Below are 21,980 nucleotides of genomic sequence, written 5' to 3'. Positions count from 1 at the left end.
TTAATTGATTTTTGCTGGAAATAAGGTATTTACTTATTAAGTTTTATTTGAATTATTGCCATCAAAGACTATTAATCGACAATTTAGTGAAACAATTAAATGCATTTTTTTGCGTTGATCGTGTAATTAAAACATATTCACCAAAAAAGAACTACTGTTTATATACAGAATCAACTTGGATTTTTTCGCTGGTTCCAGTGGCGTGCTAGTGTATTACTCTTTTTTCATTTATTGTTTTATTCTTATTACACCATGCCTTCAAAAATTTGTATGTGTTGTAATAAATCGTTTAAAACCAACTTAATGATTCAATGTTCGGTCTGCAATAGACATTATCGACATGCTTGTGTTAACATAACATCTGAGGAACTCCGAGTCCTGAGTGATCCTGATAAAGGATATAATTGGTCTTGTTCAAGTTGTAGAGTAATTGGCAATCAAATAAGCGATTTGAAAAAATTAATTATATCACTTCAAAATGATATTCAAGAGTTGAAAGCTGAAAATGTGAAAATACAACCTAGTACACAGCAGGTGGATTTAGAAGAAGTCATCGAGGAACTTAACGACAGAAATAGACGCAAGAAAAATTTGGTCATCTTTGGAGTTCCAGATCACAGTCAACAGGGTGAAGTCGCTAATGATAAGCTGGAGGTTAATAAAATTATTAATCTCTTAGATCCGCAATTTGATATTTCAAATCTGAGGCTATTTAGGGTTGGCCGATTTTCTGATGGAAGAACTCGACCGATCAAAGTAGTTTTACGCGATGAAAATCAAGTATTAAAATTAATTCGCAATTCAAAAGTTCTTAGGAATGGAAATTATAAAAATGTTTCTGTTGCGAGTGATCGCACTCCGCGTCAAATTACACATTATAAAAAATTAAAAGAGGAACTTATTGTAAAAAATTCGGACGGCCAACAAAACTTCCGAATAAAGTATATTAATGGTGTGCCAAGAATAGTCCAAAATTTAAACTGAACAATCCCAACAGCTTTTCAACTTGTAAAGAAGATTTATTATGCTACTATCAAAATGTGCGTGGATTGAACAGTAAATTGAAGACTTTTTTGGCTGCTGTTAGTGTTTCTGAATTTGATATAATTGCTATAAGTGAAACTTGGTTAAATGAGGAAGTATCCAGTAATGAATTATTTACTGATGATTACGATGTACATCGAAAAGATCGTAAATTTGATTTAGTGGATAAAACAAAAGGCGGTGGCATTTTGCTTGCAATAAAAATTTTTATAAAGTCCGAGGTAATGGATACTTCACCATTTGATCTTCAGTTTCCATTAATTGATATGTTAGTTATTAAATGCAGCATAAGGTATATCGTTTTTTATGTAATGGTATTATATATTCCTGATAAGTTAAGTTTATTAGATTTTGAATTTTTCTTTGAATCTTTAGAGCAACTTGATTATTTGAATGATAATTTTGTGATTATTTTGGGAGATTTTAATGCGCCTAAATTTATTGAGAATGACATATCGGATAGAAAAACTGCAGCAATTTTAAATTTATTTAATACTAATAACTTGGATCAATATAATAATATAAAAAATATACTTGAACGAATACTTGATTTGATAGCATCCAATATAAAATGTACTGTGTCTCACGATGATTTGCCTCTTGTAGCTGAGGATGATCATCATCCGGCTCTACTAATAAATTTTAACAGCATATTTTCTAAAGAAGTAACTTTTATTCCAAATTCACTTGATAAAGCTTATAATTTTAGGAATGCAGATTTTGTTAACTTATATTCAAGTATCCTACAGAGTGATTGGAGTTTTATCGAATGCTGCGACGAAGTAGATATTGCTGTACAAACTTTTTATAATAAAATTTATGACATTTTTGATAAGCATATTCCGGTTTACAAAAACCATGCTCATAAATATCCACCTTGGTTTGATTCCGAGATTATAAAAAACATAAAACTAAAAGTTAAATTCCGACGCAAATATAAAAAATCTAAGATTCATTCCGATTTTATTGAGTTTAAAAGATTACGACGACTAATAAAATATCAGGTCAAGGTGGCATTTGACAATTACTTGGAGGATATTCAAACAAATATTTCTCAAGACAAAACTAAGTTCTGGTCTTACATTCACTCTAGAAATAAATCATCACGAATTCCTGGAAACATGAGTTTTGAGGGAAGTGATTACAAAGATCCGCAAGCCATAGTGAATGCTTTTGCGGAATTTTTCAGTAGTGTTTATTTAGTTTCTGATGATGGGGGTGGTTGCAATTATCCAATAAACCCATATATGACATCAATTAATTTTCAATCGGTTACAGAGGATGAAATAAATGCTGCTATCAGAAAGTTAAAAGATAAGATGACATCAGGCCCTGACAAGATTCCCTCGTTTCTTATTAAAGATTGCGCTGGTGCATTTGTCATACCTTTAACCAAGATTATAAACTTATCTATACAACATAGTAGTCGTCCAAACTTGATCGAGGACGGTTGTAGATAAAACAATTACTGTTATCAATTTACCATTTAAAGCTAATTATACCTTAATGGACTTGAAATATTAAAAATAAATCTGGTGTAGTGATACAAAACAGATTTTATATATTTAAATCAACCAAATTAATTATTTCAAAACAAATTAAATAATAAAAATAAAGTATATTAATATTAGTGCTGGCGATTGTGTCAAAAAATGTGTTGTGAATTTTATTTTTGGAATCCACCAATCAAGGTAACACCTTATACTAATATTAATATTTAAATCAAAATGTCGAACGGATATAATCAGTATCCATTTCCATACTCTCAATGTCCAACATCTAGCCAAATGAACCTCAGCGACCAAAACTTAACAGTTCAACAACTAGGATATTTTCCACAACAAATGCAAATGGGACCACATCCTGCATCACAAATTCAGCAAAATTTCGCTCCAAGCCAGCCAAACCAGCCAATGCAGTTATATCAACCTCAATACCAGTATTCAGTCCAAAGTACATTACCACAATATCAACCCCCATCCACATCCAAAGCAAATGATGAAGAATGGCAAATAGTTCCAAATAAAAAACGTGGGAGAACCAGTCCGGAACAACATTCCAAACTTAAACAAACCAAAATAGATAACTACTGGCTCAACACACCAACAGCAAATAAATTTAATGTATTAATTAATGAAGAGACACAAGAAGCAGATACTGAAGAGGAAAAAAAACAGGAAGAGAAGCCCCCACCAATATTTATTGCCGGTGTTAAAAACATCCAACCATTAAACGAACTACTAAACACTATAGCCAAAGATAAACATTTAATCAGAGTGTTGAATGAAGAACAAGTCAAGGTACAGGCCCAAACAATTGAAATATACGACAGTATAATAAAAGCACTTGATGAGAAAAAAACCGAATATCATACATATCGTAAGAAGCAAGACAAACCCTTTAGAGTAGTGATTCGCCATCTTCATCCTACAGTGAATATACAAGAAATCAAAAAAGAAATAGAGAGCCAAGGACATATAGTTCTACAAATAACGAATATACTACAAAGAATTACAAAAAAACCCCTACCACTATTTTTTGTGGACTTAAAAATGCAAGATAATAATAAAGAAATTTATAAGATGGAATATTTACTCAACGCAAAAATTGATGTCGAAGCCCCAAGGCTAAAAAGAGAATTAGTACAATGTACCAGATGTCAAAGATATGGTCACACAAAAAATTTCTGCTATCATCAATACAGGTGTGTAAAATGTGCTCTAAATCACAAAACAGCTGATTGCCCTAACAAAATTAGATCTGATCTAGTAAAGTGTGTACTTTGCGGTAATAACCACCCAGCGAATTACAGAGGATGCAGTGTACATAAACAACTGCAAGAAGCAAGATTTCCAACCTTAAGAAAGAAAGAGTCACCGAATCAACTACAAAACCAACAGCTACCAGTGGCTACAACAAATATAAGTACAACACAAAGACCTACATATGCTCAAATGGTAAATACCAACCAACAAGATATTACAATGGTCACTCAGGCAAATGACATGCAGGAGTTAAAGAATATGATGAAAGGGCTTATGGAACAAATGAGCACCATGCTAAACTTATTAACAACACTTGTCTCAAAAATGAACTAATGGCTAATACACTAAAATTTGCCATATGGAATGCTAATGGCTTGACACAACACAAACATGAGTTGTATGCATTTATAGTTAATCACCAATTAGACATAATACTGATTTCAGAAACACACTTCACGAAAAAAAGTTTCATAAAATTTCACAACTATAAAATATATCACACAACACATCCAGATGGAACTGCACATGGTGGGACAGCAATCATTATAAGAAACAACATCAAACATTACCAGACAACTCACTATCAAAAAGCACATATTCAGGCCACAAATGTGGTTGTAGAAGACTGGACAGGACCTATAACTTTTTCAGCTATATATTGTCCACCAAAACATTCAATTAAACAACCAGAATTTAAAACCTTTTTTGATACACTTGGACCTAGGTTTATTTGTGGCGGAGACTACAATTCAAAACATCTAATGTGGGGATCTAGACTTATTAATACCAAAGGCCGTGAACTACAAAAAGAAATACTAATAGATAATCTGAACATAGTAACCACAAGGGGGCCAACATACTGGCCTACAGACCCTGCGAAAATTCCAGATCTCCTCGATTTTGCTATAGTGAGAGGAATAAATGAAAAATACTTTAAACCAAAGTCTTGTTACGATTTATCCTCTGACCATTCACCTGTTATCATAACTGTAAGCAAAAACATAACAAAAATAGAAAGGAGCTGTATATTACACAACAACAAAACAAATTGGAGTTATTTTAGATATCAAGTAAATAATCAGATCAATTTAGACATCCCACTAAAGACCGATAAACAAATCGAACAAGCAGTAGAACATTTTAACACAGTTTTACAGGAAGCAGCATGGAACTCAACACCATTACCTACAAATCGACATATGAACAAACACTGTTCCAATACAATACATGAAAAAATAATTGAGAAAAGAAGACTTAGAAAACAATGGCAATTATCAAGATCACCTCAAAGTAAAACAAACCTCAATAAAGCACAAAAAGACCTAAAAAAATTGATAATAGCAGAAAAAAATGCAAGCTTTCAGGAATACCTACAAAAACTAGATGCAACTCAAGCTACTGACTACTCGTTATGGAAGGCTACAAGGACTCTACGAAGGCAGAACTATACAGTCCCACCACTAAGAACACAAACAGGACAATGGGCGAGAAGTCCTCTAGAAAAGGCCGAAACATTTGCGACACACCTTAAAAAAGTCTTTACACCAAATGAGGGAAATTACTCACTACAAACTGAACAAGAAATTATTTCGATACTCACAAAACCTTATCAACTAGAACTTCCTGAAAAAAGATTCACAAAAAATGAGGTAAAAAATATTATACAACACAACATCGATCCAAAAAAGGCTCCAGGATACGACCTGATTACAGGAAAAACTCTTCAGCAACTCCCAGAGAAAGGCTTCCAATTTCTGACACAGTTATTTAACTCTATAATGAGACTAGGTCATTTCCCATCACAGTGGAAACTAGCACAAATAACAATGATACTAAAGCCAGGAAAAGAACCAGAAAATGTACAGTCCTACCGTCCTATTAGTCTTCTTCCCGTGGTATCCAAAGTTTTTGAAAAGCTGACACTTACTAAGCTAATGCCTATACTAGAAAACAAAAAACTAATACCACCACACCAATTTGGGTTTATAAAACAACATTCAACAATACAACAGGTACATAGAATTGTAGAGAGAATCAACGAGGACTTTGAAAATAATAGGTACTGCTCGGCGGTATTTCTGGACGTAAGTCAGGCATTTGATAAAGTCTGGCATAAAGGCCTATTATGTAAACTAAAACAGAATTTACCTACAAATTACTATATACTGTTAAAGTCATATATCACCAACAGAAACTTCCAGGTAAAGTATGAGAATGAATACACAAACATACATCAAATTCTCGCTGGGGTGCCCCAAGGAAGTGTACTAGGACCTATATTATACCTTATATTCACTGCTGACTTACCGACAGATACACATATCACTACAGCCACATTTGCGGATGATACGGCAATACTATCATCGAACAAAAATCCCAAAATAGCCTCAGAAATCTTACAAAATAATCTAAATAAAATTCAACAATGGATGACAAAATGGAGAGTCAAAATTAATGAAAACAAATCGCTACACCTAACATTTACCACGCGTAGGGAAACATGTCCGGCTGTATACTTAAACGGTAAAGGAATCCCACAAGGGGATGAAGTCAAATATCTAGGTATGTACTTGGACAGAAGATTAAACTGGAGGAAGCATATATTTACTAAGCGAAAACAACTGGGTCATAAGTTAAGAACCATATATTGGCTGTTGGGCAAAAAATCAAAACTATCAACTGAAAATAAAATATTAATCTACAAATCCATCCTAAAACCAGTGTGGACTTATGGGATAGAATTATGGGGAACCGCCGCACATTCCAACATTGAAATCATACAAAGATTTCAGTCCAAAATATTGAGATCAATACTAGGAGTTCCATGGTTCATAACCAATGAAGCCATCCATCGGGACGCCGGACTACCATACGTCAAAGATGACATCAAAAAGTGCGCGAAAAAACATACAGAAAAACTTAAAGTGCATCCAAACGTGTTAGCAAAAAATTTAGTGAATAAACCGCGTACTGTTCGTAGGTTAAAACGAAAAGTTCCGTTAGAGTTAAGTGAACAATAGGTACTAAATTAATGTGTATAAGTTTATGTCAGAAATAGTCAGTGTTGTAGGCTAAGTTTTAAAAAAGGGGTGCATCACTGGATGCCTCCCTACATGTCATTCCTAATTATTGTCAGTCCTATTACTTATTGTCTATTATCTACTTAAACATTTAGGTTTAGATTGTATAGATAGATTGTAATAAATGTGGGGTTAAAAAAAAAAAAAAAAAAAAAAAAATCTATACAACAAATGAAGTATCCAGAACTATGGAAGGAAGCAAGGGTGTGTCCGATATTTAAGGCTGGGGTGAAGTCAGAAATAGAAAACTATAGAGCTGTCTCTATTTTATCTAATTTTTCAAAGGTTTTCGAAATCGTATTATATAATAGGATCTTATCTTCTGTTCAACTTTATATTTCATCTCATCAGCATGGTTTTGTTAATAAAAGATCAACTGTAACCAACTTGGTTTATTTTACCCAATATATTTCTGAAGTTATTGACGATAATGGCCAAGTTGATGTTATATATACCGATTTTTCGAGGGCTTTTGACACAATTGATCATGAAGTATTACTTAGCAAGCTTTCAACATTTGGTTTTACTGACAGTGCTCTTTTATTGTTAAAATCGTATCTTCAAAGAAGGATGCAGTTTGTAGCATATAATGGTTATGTCTCAGAAAAATATCTTGCTGCGTCTGGTGTGCCTCAAGGTTCCAATCTCGGTCCATTGCTCTTTCTACTATTTATTAATGACCTTCTTGAAAATATTTCATGCGAAAGATTGGGCTTTGCTGACGATTTGAAAATATTTTCTACTATTAGGGAGCTGGATGATTGTAACCAACTTCAGCAGAATATAGAAATATTGGAAAATTGGTGCAACAGCAACAAATTACAACTTAACACGAAAAAATGTAAAGTAGTCACTTTTTCTAGGAAATCAAATTTATTTGTATTTAACTATAGTTGTCACGATAAAATATTAGAAAGGCAGAACACGGTTAAGGATTTGGGTGTAATTTTTGACACAAAACTCACTTTTGTGGAACATATGTGTGTTAAAGTTTCTGAAGCGTTGAAGGCTTATGGGTTTTTAATTCGCAATTGTAAGTCATTTAATAATATAAAGTCATTAACATTGCTATATTATACTTATGTCCGCTCTAAACTTGAATATGCCAGTATTGTATGGAGTCCTTTCTATGATTGTCATAACATTGCAATTGAAAGCGTTCAGAGAAAATTTCTAAAATTTTTAATGTTTAAAGTAAATGGTCTTTATCCGGCTAGAGGTATAGATAATAATTACTTGTGTGATCGTTTTAGTATGTGTAGTTTAGAATTAAGAAGAAAAGTTGCATCTTTAATTTTTTTGTACAAACTTGTTAATAATGCAATTGATTGTATTTCAATATTACAAAACATTAATTTTAATATTCCAAGGTCAAATTTAAGAACAAATGTATTATTTAGGTGTATGAGAGCTCGTACAAATATTCTATGTAAGGCTCCTATTAATGTAATGTGTAGAAATTTTAATGTTATTGGTAAGCATTGTGACATTTTTTCATGTTCTCAAAGGAACTTTATAAAAGTAGCTATTGAGTGTCTGAAATAAGCACTAATTTTTTATTTTATTTTATTTTATTTTTTTTATTAATTTATTTTCTTTTTCGGTTTGAATTTATATTAATTTTAGTCTAACTTGTATTATTAATGTTATTTTTTTTTGGTACTACTGCTTAAATCTTACCTATAGGTGTTATAAATTATGTAATATTTTTATCATTGTCCTGTAAATGGGAAACTGTTGGGCAATAAAGCTATTATTATTATTATTATTAAAATGTAAAAAAATAATGTGTGTGTACTTTGTACGTACGTAAGAAGTTATACTTCTATTATATGATTTCAACAGAATCAATATACTTTAAACAGTTTATTTATATTTTATTTAAATATTAAACTAATTTTAATACTTACTACTTTCCAAAAATTTTTATTAAAACAACACCAAAAATTAAAAAAATAAAAGAATAAAACACACGCAAACACATTGAAAAATGAAACAAAGAAATGATCTAAACAATAACTATTGATAAAAATTTTAACTAAATATGTATGTTCTGAAAAAAAATATAATAAATATATTTACAATCATCTTCTTCTTCTTAGCCTTCTATCGTCCACGTTTGGACATAGGCCTCTCCCAACTCCTTCCATCGGTCTCTATCCTGAGCAACATATTTCCAATTCGTTCCGGCTACTCTTTTAATATCATCAACCCATCTCATCTGTGGTCTTCCTCTCGGTCGTTTACTTTGGTAAGGTCTCCAATGTTGTATCGTGGCATTCCAACGTTGGTCTTTTTGTCTAACAGTGTGGCCTGCAAAGCTCCATTTAAGTTTGGCAACTTTTGTTGTTATGTCCTCGACTTTTGTTTTTGATCTTACCCAGTCGCTCCTCTTTTTATCTGACAGTCGTATACCTAACATTGCTCTTTCCATAGCTCTTTCTGTTGTAGCTAGTTTATTCATATTTGCCTTGGTTAGGGTCCAGGTTTGACACCCATATGTCATGATAGGAAGGATGCACTGGTTGAACACTTTGGTCCTCAAATATTGATGTATTTTGCGGTTCTTAAGTATCCAACCAAGTTTTCCAAATCCTGCCCATGCTAGTCTTGCTCTCCTATTAATTTCCGCACTTTGGTTTTCTTTGTCAAGTTTCAGGATTTGGCCTAGGTAGATATATTCCTGGACTTTTTCTATCTCACTGCCATTTATAGTTATGCGTCTGGGGTCATCTGTGTTTGTCATTATTTTTGTTTTCTTCATGTTCATTTTTAGACCGACGTATTGGGAGCTGCCTGCGAGTTCCTCTATCATAATTTGCAGTTCCTCGAATGAGCTCGCTATAATCACAATGTCGTCAGCGAATCTGAGGTGATTTAGCTTCTTGCCATTAACGTTAATGCCATAGGTTGACCAATTTGTCGTTTTGAAGACGTCTTCTAGTGCTAGGTTGAAAAGCTTTGGCTATATTACGTCTCCTTGTCTCACGCCTCTCTTAATAGGGATGGGATTTGTATTTTCGTCTAGTTGTACTATCATAGTTGCATTTTCATATATATTATGTATTAGTTGTCTATATCTCGAATCTATTCTACAATTATTAATAGCTTGTTCTATGGCCCACATCTCGATACTATCAAACGCCTTTTCATAGTCTACGAAGGCAAGAAATACGGGTAGTTGGTATTCATTTGCCTTCTCTATCAATGTTCTCATTGTCAGCAGATGGTCTGATGTACTATATCCTTTGCGGAAGCCAGCCTGTTCCACTGGTTGGTAATTGTCCATTTTGTAGTCCAATCATAAAATGTATAAAAAAAAATTAAAAAAAATTAAAATTTGCATTGGGGATTGAACCTGCGTCTATCAGGTTGTTAGATTTTGAACTCACCGCAAGCAGAATTTAGCTACTGAGACATATGAATGATGTGGAAAGATATAGCAACTAAAGTTTTAAACTTTTTTGACAGTTGTCTATTCTCTTAGTTTTGTAGCAGATGGATTTCTACTACAATGTTTTATAAAAAAAATATCCGTTAATTTAATATCCTATCCCAAGAAAAATATCTATTTTTCTAATATTTTGGCGAGTTTATATATCTTTAAAATTTCCTAAGCCGCTCCTGTTCGAAATATTTCAAAGTATTTCACAACATTGTAAACGGTAGGAAATTTCCTATTTATTTGTGTAGCATTTACTAACTACGTAGATAGTTATTGTGAAAACATTTATTGTTCTGGAAGGATTCGTTAGGTCCCAGTATATTTCCTTAAGTTTTGAGCGCTAAAAACCCTATGATATTATTGGTCAGAATTTTGAAACATCGTCGAGTTCTCTCCGCCGATTGGTCATATGTCAAACCGAAAGAATGATCGGCTTGAAGCGTAGGAGAATTTTCTGAAGGTTAGGTACGCGGTACGTATGCCACCGAAAATAAGAAAGTTCCAAAAATATGTCTGAAGAGTAAACATCTTTTTGTGTGGAACTCAACTAACAGACTCGTAGAAAGTCGCACTTTGCCGGCAAAATGGTTTTCTTCTTGTGGTAGAAGAACTGATGGATTTATAACATGTCAAGGAATATTATTACAATAGTTTCACAACATTTTACATGGATATATTCTTGTGAAACACTATTGTTATGCAGTTTGGTTTGCCGGCGGTAAAAAAAAAAGTGCGTGGTTTTCTGGTTTCCTGTTTCTGATGATGTTATAGTAACATTCCTGTATTGAAGATGATATTTGATTTGGTATCAATTTTATCCTGTTTCCAGTTTTGTAATGATTTGGATTTGAATGTCTTCCCTCCCCCAATCTCGAATGGAAAATTTTGAAGTTCCAAATGTGACATGTGACAAGGATTTTGTTTTAACGAGGTATGGATAATGTTTATTTTAAATAATTCAAAAGTGGATATTAATTTGGTAGAGGTTTTACATAATTAAATATTTTGTTTTCAACATGGATTCTCGGAAATTTTTATGTAAAGTAAAATGGCAGTGACTTTTGACAGCCATTTCAAATTTTTGTTTTGGTACACGGTACACTGCTAAAAATAAGGTTAATAATTGTAAAACCATATTTTTGTTTTTATTGTTCATTTCATGTTTGAGAATGTGTTTATTCTCAAAATAAAAATAAAAAGGTATAAAGGTTTAAATAAACATTATAAAATGTACACATCTTTATTTCTGTAACCTCTTTATTTAAGAAAATTATTAACAGATATCTAATACAAGTGAATAAGTTTTAGAACAGAAGAAAATATAATGGCATAGAAGCCAACAAAGATAAATGTAGCCCAGTTTAACCCCAACGAGGAATCTACGATGAATGTCCCCCAGTTGCTTTCCAGTAAGTACTCGATATGAGAATTTGAGGATTTTTCAAACGGCGTCCCAATTTGTTTAAATAATAGGAAAGTCCTCAAGTCTGTGTAAGTATCCTTTGCTTATTTGGTTATGTAGTTAATCTTCTTTAACCCTCCTACCCCTCCCAACGAATCTACGACCTGCCACCGCACAAAAAATGAGCTGCCGTCTTGCGCATGAAGGTTTGCGTGTCTGTTCCTTCTACTAGCCCCATTTCTACCCCCCAGTATTTTTATGGTTAGTTCTTTCCTTGATCCCATTAGAGCAGACAGGTAAAACGCTTCAAATGGCGCCCAACGTGGGGCGTGTTATTTCTAGCCCCCCTGACCCCATTAGCATGTGCCCACTACCATGTCCTTTTAGCCTCCTTTCGGTCTCATTTGTACTACAACTGTTAGGCAGTGCCCGTCTTGGGCAGCCGATCTCAGTTTGTGGTGCAGGTGTTTCCGACAACATGGAAGCTCGACTCTTGTCATGTTTTGTATGCCCATTGTTACAAGTCTAGCTTGTAGACATGTTCAACTAGTAGTTAGCCTATCTACTAGTCCCCAATGTCTTTAGCCACCCCCCACTTAGTGTTACACTTGTAATACTTGTAACGTACACCCAGAAGTTTGACCCGAGTAAATATCGGCCCAGTCTTCCCATGTAGTTTAGCCCAGATTCCTCTTGTCTTGCCCCCAGAAACTGTTTCATGTCTTTTAGTGCCCCCGAAACTGTTTCAGTCTGTTAGTCCCTATGAAAGAGCCCATTTTTGTAGTTTTTGTTGCAGAATGTTAATAATTTTTCCAAAGAGGTGTAAGTATGTACACTTTGTATTGTGGTGTTGATTTGGTCGTGCTGCTGATTGTATAGGCATGTACCATTTCATACATCATAGTGTATTTACATTGTAACCCCATTTTATGTAAACTGTAGTATACTGGTATTGTATTTTATGTATCATACAACAGAATAGTATGTTAAATATTGTGACGTACTTACTATATTGTATTGATATTGTACCCATGATGAAAGCATTGGTTAAATTTTTTGGAAAATATTGATTAATTATATAGACAAACAGATGAGTAAAAAGTAAAGTAAAATTTTTTTTAAATTTTTGGTAATAAGTAACGTTAAATTTTTTTGAAAATTTTGGTAAAAGTTACGATTAAAATGTTTTTAATATTGAATCCACTTATAGAGTATAACAATATGTTATATTTTTTTGCATGTATTCTTGTAGATCAACAGTTTTTTACAGAATAAACGTTTTTTGTGATTATTGATTTGGTCGTTTGAGTAGATGTGTGATAATAGTTGGTATGGTCCGTGTATGAGCTAATTCGGTATGGTCTGAGTGTATGTCCCGTGATTTTCCAGCGAAGCCTATCTCTGTTGGGTATGGAATGCCACAGGTTAGTTGGAGAAGTCATCCTTGAAGAAGTAACCCCATGAAGAAGTGAAGAGGGAAACCGTGGCGAGGCCCCTCCACTTGTTCATGAAGAAGTAAAGAGGGAAACTGTGGCGAGGCCCCTCCACTTATTAATGAAGAAGTAGACCCCTTGTTTTTTCAAGCAGCCAGGAGAAAAGCTATCACTTTTTGATTTGAAGATAGCGTACTCTGTCGACACTGTTTTGAAAATAACCCTTGATGTATGGATTTGTTCATGTTAGAAGTGAAGAAAAAGTAACCCCATGAAGAAGTGAAGAGGGAAACCGTGGCGAGGCCCCTCCACTTGTTCATGAAGAAGTGAAGAGGGAAACCGTGGCGAGGCCCCTCCACTTATTAAAAAAATGATGTATGTTTTCTTGTATCTGGCATATCACAAGTGTAATACTCGTGATGAGGAAGTGTTGTTCAGTTGTCTGGGAACACTCCCATTAATAGTCAGAGCAAGAACAGTTTTATTTGTGTAAGCTCATATAAGAACCAAGTTTCAATATTTGTTTGTGTTTGTAAGCCCATGTATATGGAGTATATATAAGAACCAAGTTTCAATATTTGTTTGTGTTTGTAAGCCCATGTATATGGAGTATATATAAGAACCAAGTTTCAAAATTATTTGTGTTTGTAAGCCCATGTATATGAAGAATGTCTAAATGTCTTATGAATCTGTTTGTTCCCTGCTTGTTTGTCTATTCCTGTTTTGTCTGGAAATTTTAGAGTCTGTTATCCCGTATTGTTCTGTTAGCCCCTGTCCATGATAGAGTTTGATTTTTTTGGCGAATAGTTCGTTGACCTCTCTTGTGTTTGTTTATTGAAAGTAGGCTAAGAGCAGAAGCTGTGACAAGGCTGGTGAGCTTAGGATCTGGCCGCGTTGAGTACAGGTGAAGCTTGCTTTCGGTAGATAAATGGAAGTGGTCGTTCGTCGGAACTGTCATTCTTTCCAATGTCCCTTCGGTCTTTCCCCTGTGTGTTGCTTTCATCCCTGTTTTGAAAAGTATTCTAACCCCAGTTTGGAAGAATAAGATCTACTCATGTTTTGGAAAAGTAAGGTCATATCCCCGGTTTTGAAAAATAAAGCATATCCCAGTTAGTGATTTGAAAATGTGAAAGTTGTCTTGTGAACTTTCATGAAATTCTTTTATGTCCTAGGTAGGACTGTTGATTGAAAACGTAATGATGTAGTATTTCCTATGTCATGTGTTACGTTTATTTTTTTTTGGTCTTGATTAAATAGTTTGATATCCCGTTTGAATCCAGTATACTAGTTTTTTTTGGTCTTTTATGTTGTCACACGCATTCCCCCCCCCCCTGTTTGGTCTTGTTTGAATGAGTTGTTGAGATAAGTTATTTGTGACATTTTATCTCAACGAGGTATTTAGACTGGATTGTCTAAATCCTCCTTTTGCCGAACCGTTGCCGATAAAAATTCCGTGAAACTCGCTAGGTGTTTAGAGTTTAAGCAGATGCCTATCTGCTGAGCCAAGAGCTCAGAAAGATTTTTTAGTTTTTGAAAACCAATCCTAGTTAGGCAACGAGGTGATGAGGCTGTGTCTGCCCTGCTATATGGTATATATTATATGGTATATGTATATATATCACTTGTGTTACTGCAGTGGATGTCAGCGAGGTCCACACAGGGCACAAGATTATTTCTTTCCCAAGACACAGAAACTCTTGTCACCTACAGTTCTCAGTAGAGTCTTTAAACATTTAAGTCTACTCGACTTTAAAGAGTCTGGCGATTGATGGCACGCTAGCCCACTCCCTAATGATGTTTTGTTTTTGTTTAATCCCCATTAGCCATTATTTAAATATTTTGGTATTGTTGTCCTGTCACACCCAAAATGTCAATGTTGGATTTTTGTAGTTATCGAAAACTGAATTGGTAATCCAGTTTCCTCTCTTCCGAGGAGGCTATAGTTTAATCAAATAAGTTTCTTGTGGAATTAAAATATTAAAATACAACAAAATATAGACTTAAAAAGCAATATATTAGATGAAGATTAGTAGAAATTTTGTTGGTAATCAAATTATGTAAATCAAAGCATTACCTACTAGCTAGGTAGGTACATTTTCCAAATTTATTTCTTTTATAGGTATGTAATTCTTTTCCAAATTTATAGGTATGTAATTTTTTATTGCAATACTGAAACATCTACAATAATTACGTACCTGTTGCTTTTAAAAACTATTTAAAAAGTCACTACAATAAAATTATAAACTTGCTTTTTGTCTCTGTTCTCACAACAATAAAAACTAATATACACACAATTTGTTTACCCACAACCATTGACGTATTAATAAAATAACCAACATATTGAACAAATGTTGACAGGTCATTGTAATTACCCAATCAGAGGACGTATAACGTTTAAGCTGCGCCCAGGACCAAGACTTTTGATGAATTCGCGCACATACACATTTACTCCCAACGTGCCCAAAGAAGTATAACTTCAAAAATAAGTTACAATTATTTCCTCTTGACTGGCGTTCTTAGACATTTTATAATAAATAACAGGCGCCATGTAGTGCCCTTAAGAGAAAGGGACATCTTCAATATTATTTTATTTGGTTTTGGACATAAATGTTGTTTTAACAACCCGATTAATTCACTATACTTCTTGGCAGATGGTAAATCTGGTGCTGTAAGTGTTGTTAAAGTTGAATAAATCTTCGGCGAGAAATGTACGTAGTTCAGTTACATTTGAAGGTTTTGGAATTTTCAAAATAAGTTATCAATCGAAGTAGCACAGAAAACGACAATAAATATCGTTCCCATACCAGCAGATTGACAGCAGGTGGAATACTTTCTTTGGTTACAACCTCCTGAGATTTTCAAAAATTATAAATCATACAGGATGCCGAGGAAATTAAGATGAGACAATTTGAAATAATTCACAACCCATCTACTCAGCGTGGTAAAAGTTCCAACAAGAAAGATTCCTTAGTACTTAACAAAAGAGTAAATGAATTAAAATGTATAAACATTTTCAATTTCTTTGCAACACGAAAATGCAGCAGCTGCATAATACTCTGGTTAAATCGGAGAGTGCAGAAAGAGTCTATACCGGTTTCGAAGGTTTTTTCCTCCATTATCAGTAGTCCAGTAGAAGAGGATATGGGAGGTTCCTTGAGGTTCATTGCTCTTCGTATGCAGAAGATGTACCTTTGGCACTGCGGTTAAAAAGATTACGAGAACAAAAGTGTTGACGCCCGCAATGGACAAAAACTTGTACAAATTGGTGAAACATCATGGTGGAATGAGCGGTTTGAAATCGTTAAACATGAATTACAAGACTTAAATGAAGTTTATTTAGGTTGTAATGCCAAATCAATGTTTATGAAACGTAGACCTTCCGGATATATTCTGCCTACCGTTAAGTAATATGAAGGACGACACTTTCCAAAAAAATCTTATGAAACAATTAAGGTGTGCTCGGTGTCATCAAAGAGCCAGATGGAGTTGGTGAAAAATGTAATATAACTCTTTGTATTGATAGTGACTGTTTTAAAAAACTTTTCATTTAAATTAATTTTTTCTGCTACATTATTTATTAAGGCGCTGTAGTGCCCAGTGTACTCATTTGGGTACATATCTATATCTAAGTAATTCTATTTTTTTTCAAATATAGAACTTTACATTTGAAGTTTTGTTACAAATAATATTACTAATAAATACCCAATGAAAAATATATTAACAACCTGGAACAACTAGAAGATATAACAATTCAAGAACTAGAACTAACGTTAAGAGAAATGAAAAACAATAAAGCTCCTGGTCCCGGAGGTATTCCAATTGAACTCATTAAGCACAGCACGACACAGGCAAAAGAAATTTTAGTTGAAATATTCAAAGGATGCCTTTCAGGCAATAGTGGCGTGCCCTCTGAGTGGAAAAACTCCATAACTACCCCTATATACAAAAAAGATGGTAGGAAAAATTGTAATAATTACAGAGGCATTAGTGTGACCAGCTCAGTTGGAAGACTGTACGGACGAATAATAAAGAAACGGATAGAAAAGGAGTTGCAAGATTCCCAAGAACAAAGTGGATTTAGGGCAGGTAGATCATGCACAGATAACATTTTCTGCATAAGGCAACTACTAGAAAAACGTTCTGCTAGAAATTTAGAAACTCACATGGTATTTGTAGACTTAAAAAAGCATACGATACCGTTCCCAGAGAAAAAATGTTTGAGGTATTACAACAAACCACTTTAAATAGAAAATACATCCAAACAATAAAAGATCTCTATGCTAATGCAACAACAGCAATTAAAATTGGAATGAAACTTTCAAATACCTTTGAAACTTCGAAAGGCCGTTTGCAGGGATGCTGTCTGTCGCCCACTTTATTTAAAATTTACCTTACACATGTGTTAAAATATTGGACTAGGAAATGCCAAACAATGGGGATACCAGTAGGAGATTCTTATTTGTATACGTTGCTATTTGCTAGTATACGATCAAGTTGTGATTGCTGCTGATAAAGATGACGCCAGTTACATGATTAGAAAATTGAAAGAGGAGTACCGAAAATGGAGTTTGGAAATGAGCATGGAGAAAACTCAATACCTTGTAGTCGGAGGTGATACTGAAGACTTAGAATTAGAAGGGGAATACATAAAAGGATGTGATGAATTTAAATATCTAGGTTCTATTTTTAACAAAAACTCTACATGCGATCAAGATATAGAATATCGAATAAGTCAAGGAAGAAAAGCTATAAAACAGCTGAATGGCATTTGGTGGAGTACAGGACTGCAAAATCAGACAAAGAAAAAATCTACCAAACTATCGTGGATGGAATTGTCCTGTACAACTCGGAAGTGTGGGAAGTAAAAGACCGACAAAATAAAAGACTTCAAGCTTTAAAAATGGACGCGCTTAGAAGAAGCTGCAGAATATCTAAACTGCAGCATATCCCAAACGAAGAAATAAAAGAAAGAATGGAAGTAGAAAAGGATATTATAGACAGAATAGAACAAGAAAGATTAATGTGGTACGGGCATGTCTAGAGAATGGGACCAAAAAGATGGCCCAAGAAAATGATCCAGTATGCACCACCCGAGAGAAGAAAAAGAGGCAGACCCAAGAGAACATGGATACAAGATGTAGAGAAAGCAATGAACAGTAGACAACTCAACGAGGAAGATATTCGTGACCGAAAAGTATGGCGAATAGGATGCGGGAAACGGCGGATGCTGTAGAACACCCGATATATATATATATATATATATATATATATATATATATATATATATATATATATATATATATATATATATATATATATATATATATATATATATGATTGTTAATATGTAATGACTGTTGGAATGTAATAAAAATTTTATTGGGGAATGCAGTCAATAAATATTTGGGCTATTCAGTGAAACACTTTGAACTTATTAGTCGAGCTTTCGAAAATTTTATTTTCTTTATCAAGACTATCTACAAATAAAAATGTTTAAATTTAGATAAAACTCAAAACAAAACTTAACTTACTGCTCGTGGTTACAAATTAATAATTATACAACTTATATAAAAACATGAAAATTTCTTAAAAGTAATATGTAAACGTAAAAATTTTGATAGTATGTCAATTCGACATCACTCAAAAAAATGTCGTTGGACTACTATAATAATTCGATAGGTTGGGAAAGAAATTAATGACATAATTTGTTGTAATTTATGATAGAAGAAATAAAAAAAAATTTTATTTTAGGTAGAATTATTAGTAATATTTCAACAAATTTTAATAAGACAAAATGTTATTATAAATGATACTTAATTTATCAATGTCAGATCTCTTATTAATGCAATTTGATTTTTTTATCCAAACCATTTCTTTAAATTCTCTTTTGCGTAAATTAATTTCCCTTTCTAAAATTGTGGTTTCTTGAAACATGAAAACATGATCATCATTAATCACATGTTCTGCCAAGGCACAAGATGGGACATTTCTCTTAATATCACTTTTGTGTGAAGTTAATCTAAGGGATAAATTCCTTGAGGTTTGACCAACGTAACATTTACCACAAGTGATACAAGGTATAGAGTAAATAAGATTAGAACTCTCCATAATTTGTAGTGGAGTCTTTGTTTTGGTGTAAAGACTGTTTAAAGTTTTAATATTTCTAGTGGCAATCTTAATTTTTGGATTTTGCCTAAATAACTTAACCAACTTGGGTGTTAAAGTTGGTATATATGGTAGAGAACAATAAGAAATGGTAGGTAAACTTTCTAATTCCCTTTCCTGTTGGTCAATATTGTCTTCCTGAAGTGTTCTATTATAATTAGTGCTAAAAATTAATTTGTTTAATAAACCCCTGGGATAACCATTTTCTAATAAAATTTCTCTTAATTTGTTGAGGTCATTATTTACAAAATCCCTATGTGACAGTTTACATATTCTGTTTTTTAGTCCTAAAACTAAGTTAATTTTCATTTTGAAAGGATGTTGAGAAAGATAATGAATATACCTATTACTGCAAAAAGGTTTCTTGTACCATTGAGTTCGTAGGATATTATTAGAATCTCGGTGAATTAACAAATCTAAGAAAGGTAAGCAATGATTTACCTCTTTTTCGTAAGTAAATTGGATACTTTGATTCCAACTATTAAAAATAGATAATGTATATTCAATTTTGTCTGATGGTAAAGCCAAGATTAAATTATCTACAAACCTCTTTATAAAAGGAATTGGAAAATCAATTTTCTTTCTTATATCATCAATCAAGTCATCCAAGACAAAATTACTAACTATAGGGGAAATCTTTGAACCCATTGGTGTCCCATAAACTTGTTTGTATATAAAGTCTTGGAAAATTAAGATATTTGAATTGAATATGAACTCCAAAATACTTTTAAAGGTTTGCAGATCAAGGTTACAATTATTTGATATTAAATTCCAGTGCTTCTCAACACTTACCAGTACCATATGTAAAGGAAGATTAGTAAATAACGACGTTACATCAAAACTAACAATTTCGTATCCATTGGGTAATTTAAAATTATTAATGTAATTGTTAAAGTGAAAAGAATCTTTAATACAAAAATCGTTGGAGGAATTATAAGATTTGGTTAAAATTTCAGTAAAGAATTTAGAAAGTTTACTGTTAGGAGAATCAATTGCAGAAACTATTGGTCTCATTGATAAAGTAGGCTTATGAATTTTTGGTAGAGTATAGAATCTAGGAACTACAGAGTTATATATTGTCAAAGTGGAGGCTATTTCTTTAGTAACAAACCCTTTATTTTTTAGTTGTGAGACAATTTTGTTAGCTTTTTGTTGAAGTGTAGAAACAGGGTTGTTTGTTAGTTTCACATAATACTTTTTATCATTTAATAAAGCTAAACTTTTTTCTTCATAGTCTGTTTTATACATTAGTACTGTTACATTACCTTTATCACTTTTGACCAAATATAACTCAGGGTGAGTTTTTAAAAACTGCTTACTTTCTTCATACAAATTGTTTAAGAAATGTTTATTAGAATTATCTAAGTGAATGTAATTGGTAATTATATTAGTACATTTAGCTCTAAGGTTGTCTTTAATATTATTATCAAAATTTGTCAAAACATTTTCTACATCTGCTAATAATGAAGACATGCTAACGTCTTTACGTTTCGGCAACAAACAAAATTTAGGACCTAATGATAATAATTTTTTAACATTATATGGTATATCTATATCAGTTAAATTTTTTATCCATTTTTCTTGAAAAGTGACAAATTTAAAATTATCTAGTTTTAATGCTTCAAATTTATTTAAATTATATCTTTTAATTTCAAGAAACTTTTTTTTGTAAAAATCATTTTGTCTAAAATTAAAGTTATCTATAATAAATTGTGGAAGGTAATTTCTCAATTTAATTTTTGTCTCACCAAGTTGTTGTTCTAGCATCCTAATATTTGAAAAAGTGACTTTAATTTCTAAATTAATTATATTCTTTCCCAATCTCGAATTAAAATTCTGAATAAGATTTCCAGTTCTTCCTCTAGTGTGGTTTATCAAATGATTTACGTTTACCATTCCATTGTTTATATGTTTGGGTAGAAGATGGTGTTTTCTACATTTTAATAAAAAAATTTTTCTGTTTCTTAAAGTTGCAAGTTTGTTGTTTATGTTTGCCCATTGTTTCAGGAAACTTACAGCAGCAGGACCATATTCATAGTAGATGTTACCATAAAACCCCATTATAACCAATATGATTGTTAATATGTAATGACTGTTGGAATGTAATAAAAATTTTATTGGGGAATGCAGTCAATAAATATTTGGGCTATTCAGTGAAACATTTTGAACTTATTAGTCGAGCTTTCGAAAATTTTATTTTCTTTATCAAGACTATCTACAAATAAAAATGTTTAAATTTAGATAAAACTCAAAACAAAACTTAACTTACTGCTCGTGGTTACAAATTAATAATTATACAACTTATATAAAAACATGAAAATTTCTTAAAAGTAATATGTAAACGTAAAAATTTTGATAGTATGTCAATTCGACATCACTCAAAAAAATGTCGTTGGACTACTATAATAATTCGATAGGTTGGGAAAGAAATTAATGACATAATTTGTTGTAATTTATGATAGAAGAAATAAAAAAAAATTTTATTTTAGGTAGAATTATTAGTAATATTTCAACAAATTTTAATAAGACAAAATGTTATTATAAATGATACTTAATTTATCAATGTCAGATCTCTTATTAATGCAATTTGATTTTTTTATCCAAACCATTTCTTTAAATTCTCTTTTGCGTAAATTAATTTCCCTT

At 32.6% G+C, this 21,980-nt stretch overlaps 1 protein-coding gene across 1 annotated transcript in view; it reads left to right on the top strand.

The window, feature by feature from the left end:
- The first annotated feature begins 2,771 nt into the window (after positions 1-2,771).
- LOC126888680 (uncharacterized) overlaps positions 2,772-21,980 on the top strand; it is a 47,912-nt gene continuing 28,703 nt past the window's right edge. Inside the window, exon 1 of the mRNA XM_050657045.1 lies at positions 2,772-2,983. Within this exon, the coding sequence (XP_050513002.1) occupies positions 2,772-2,983 (212 nt within the window). The remainder of the gene's footprint in view (positions 2,984-21,980) is intronic.

Source organism: Diabrotica virgifera, chromosome 7 (assembly GCF_917563875.1).
Source record: "Diabrotica virgifera virgifera chromosome 7, PGI_DIABVI_V3a".
Taxonomy (NCBI): domain Eukaryota; kingdom Metazoa; phylum Arthropoda; class Insecta; order Coleoptera; family Chrysomelidae; genus Diabrotica; species Diabrotica virgifera.
Note: the sequence above shows the minus strand (reverse complement) of the source record. Positions and strands in the feature narration are given on the sequence as shown.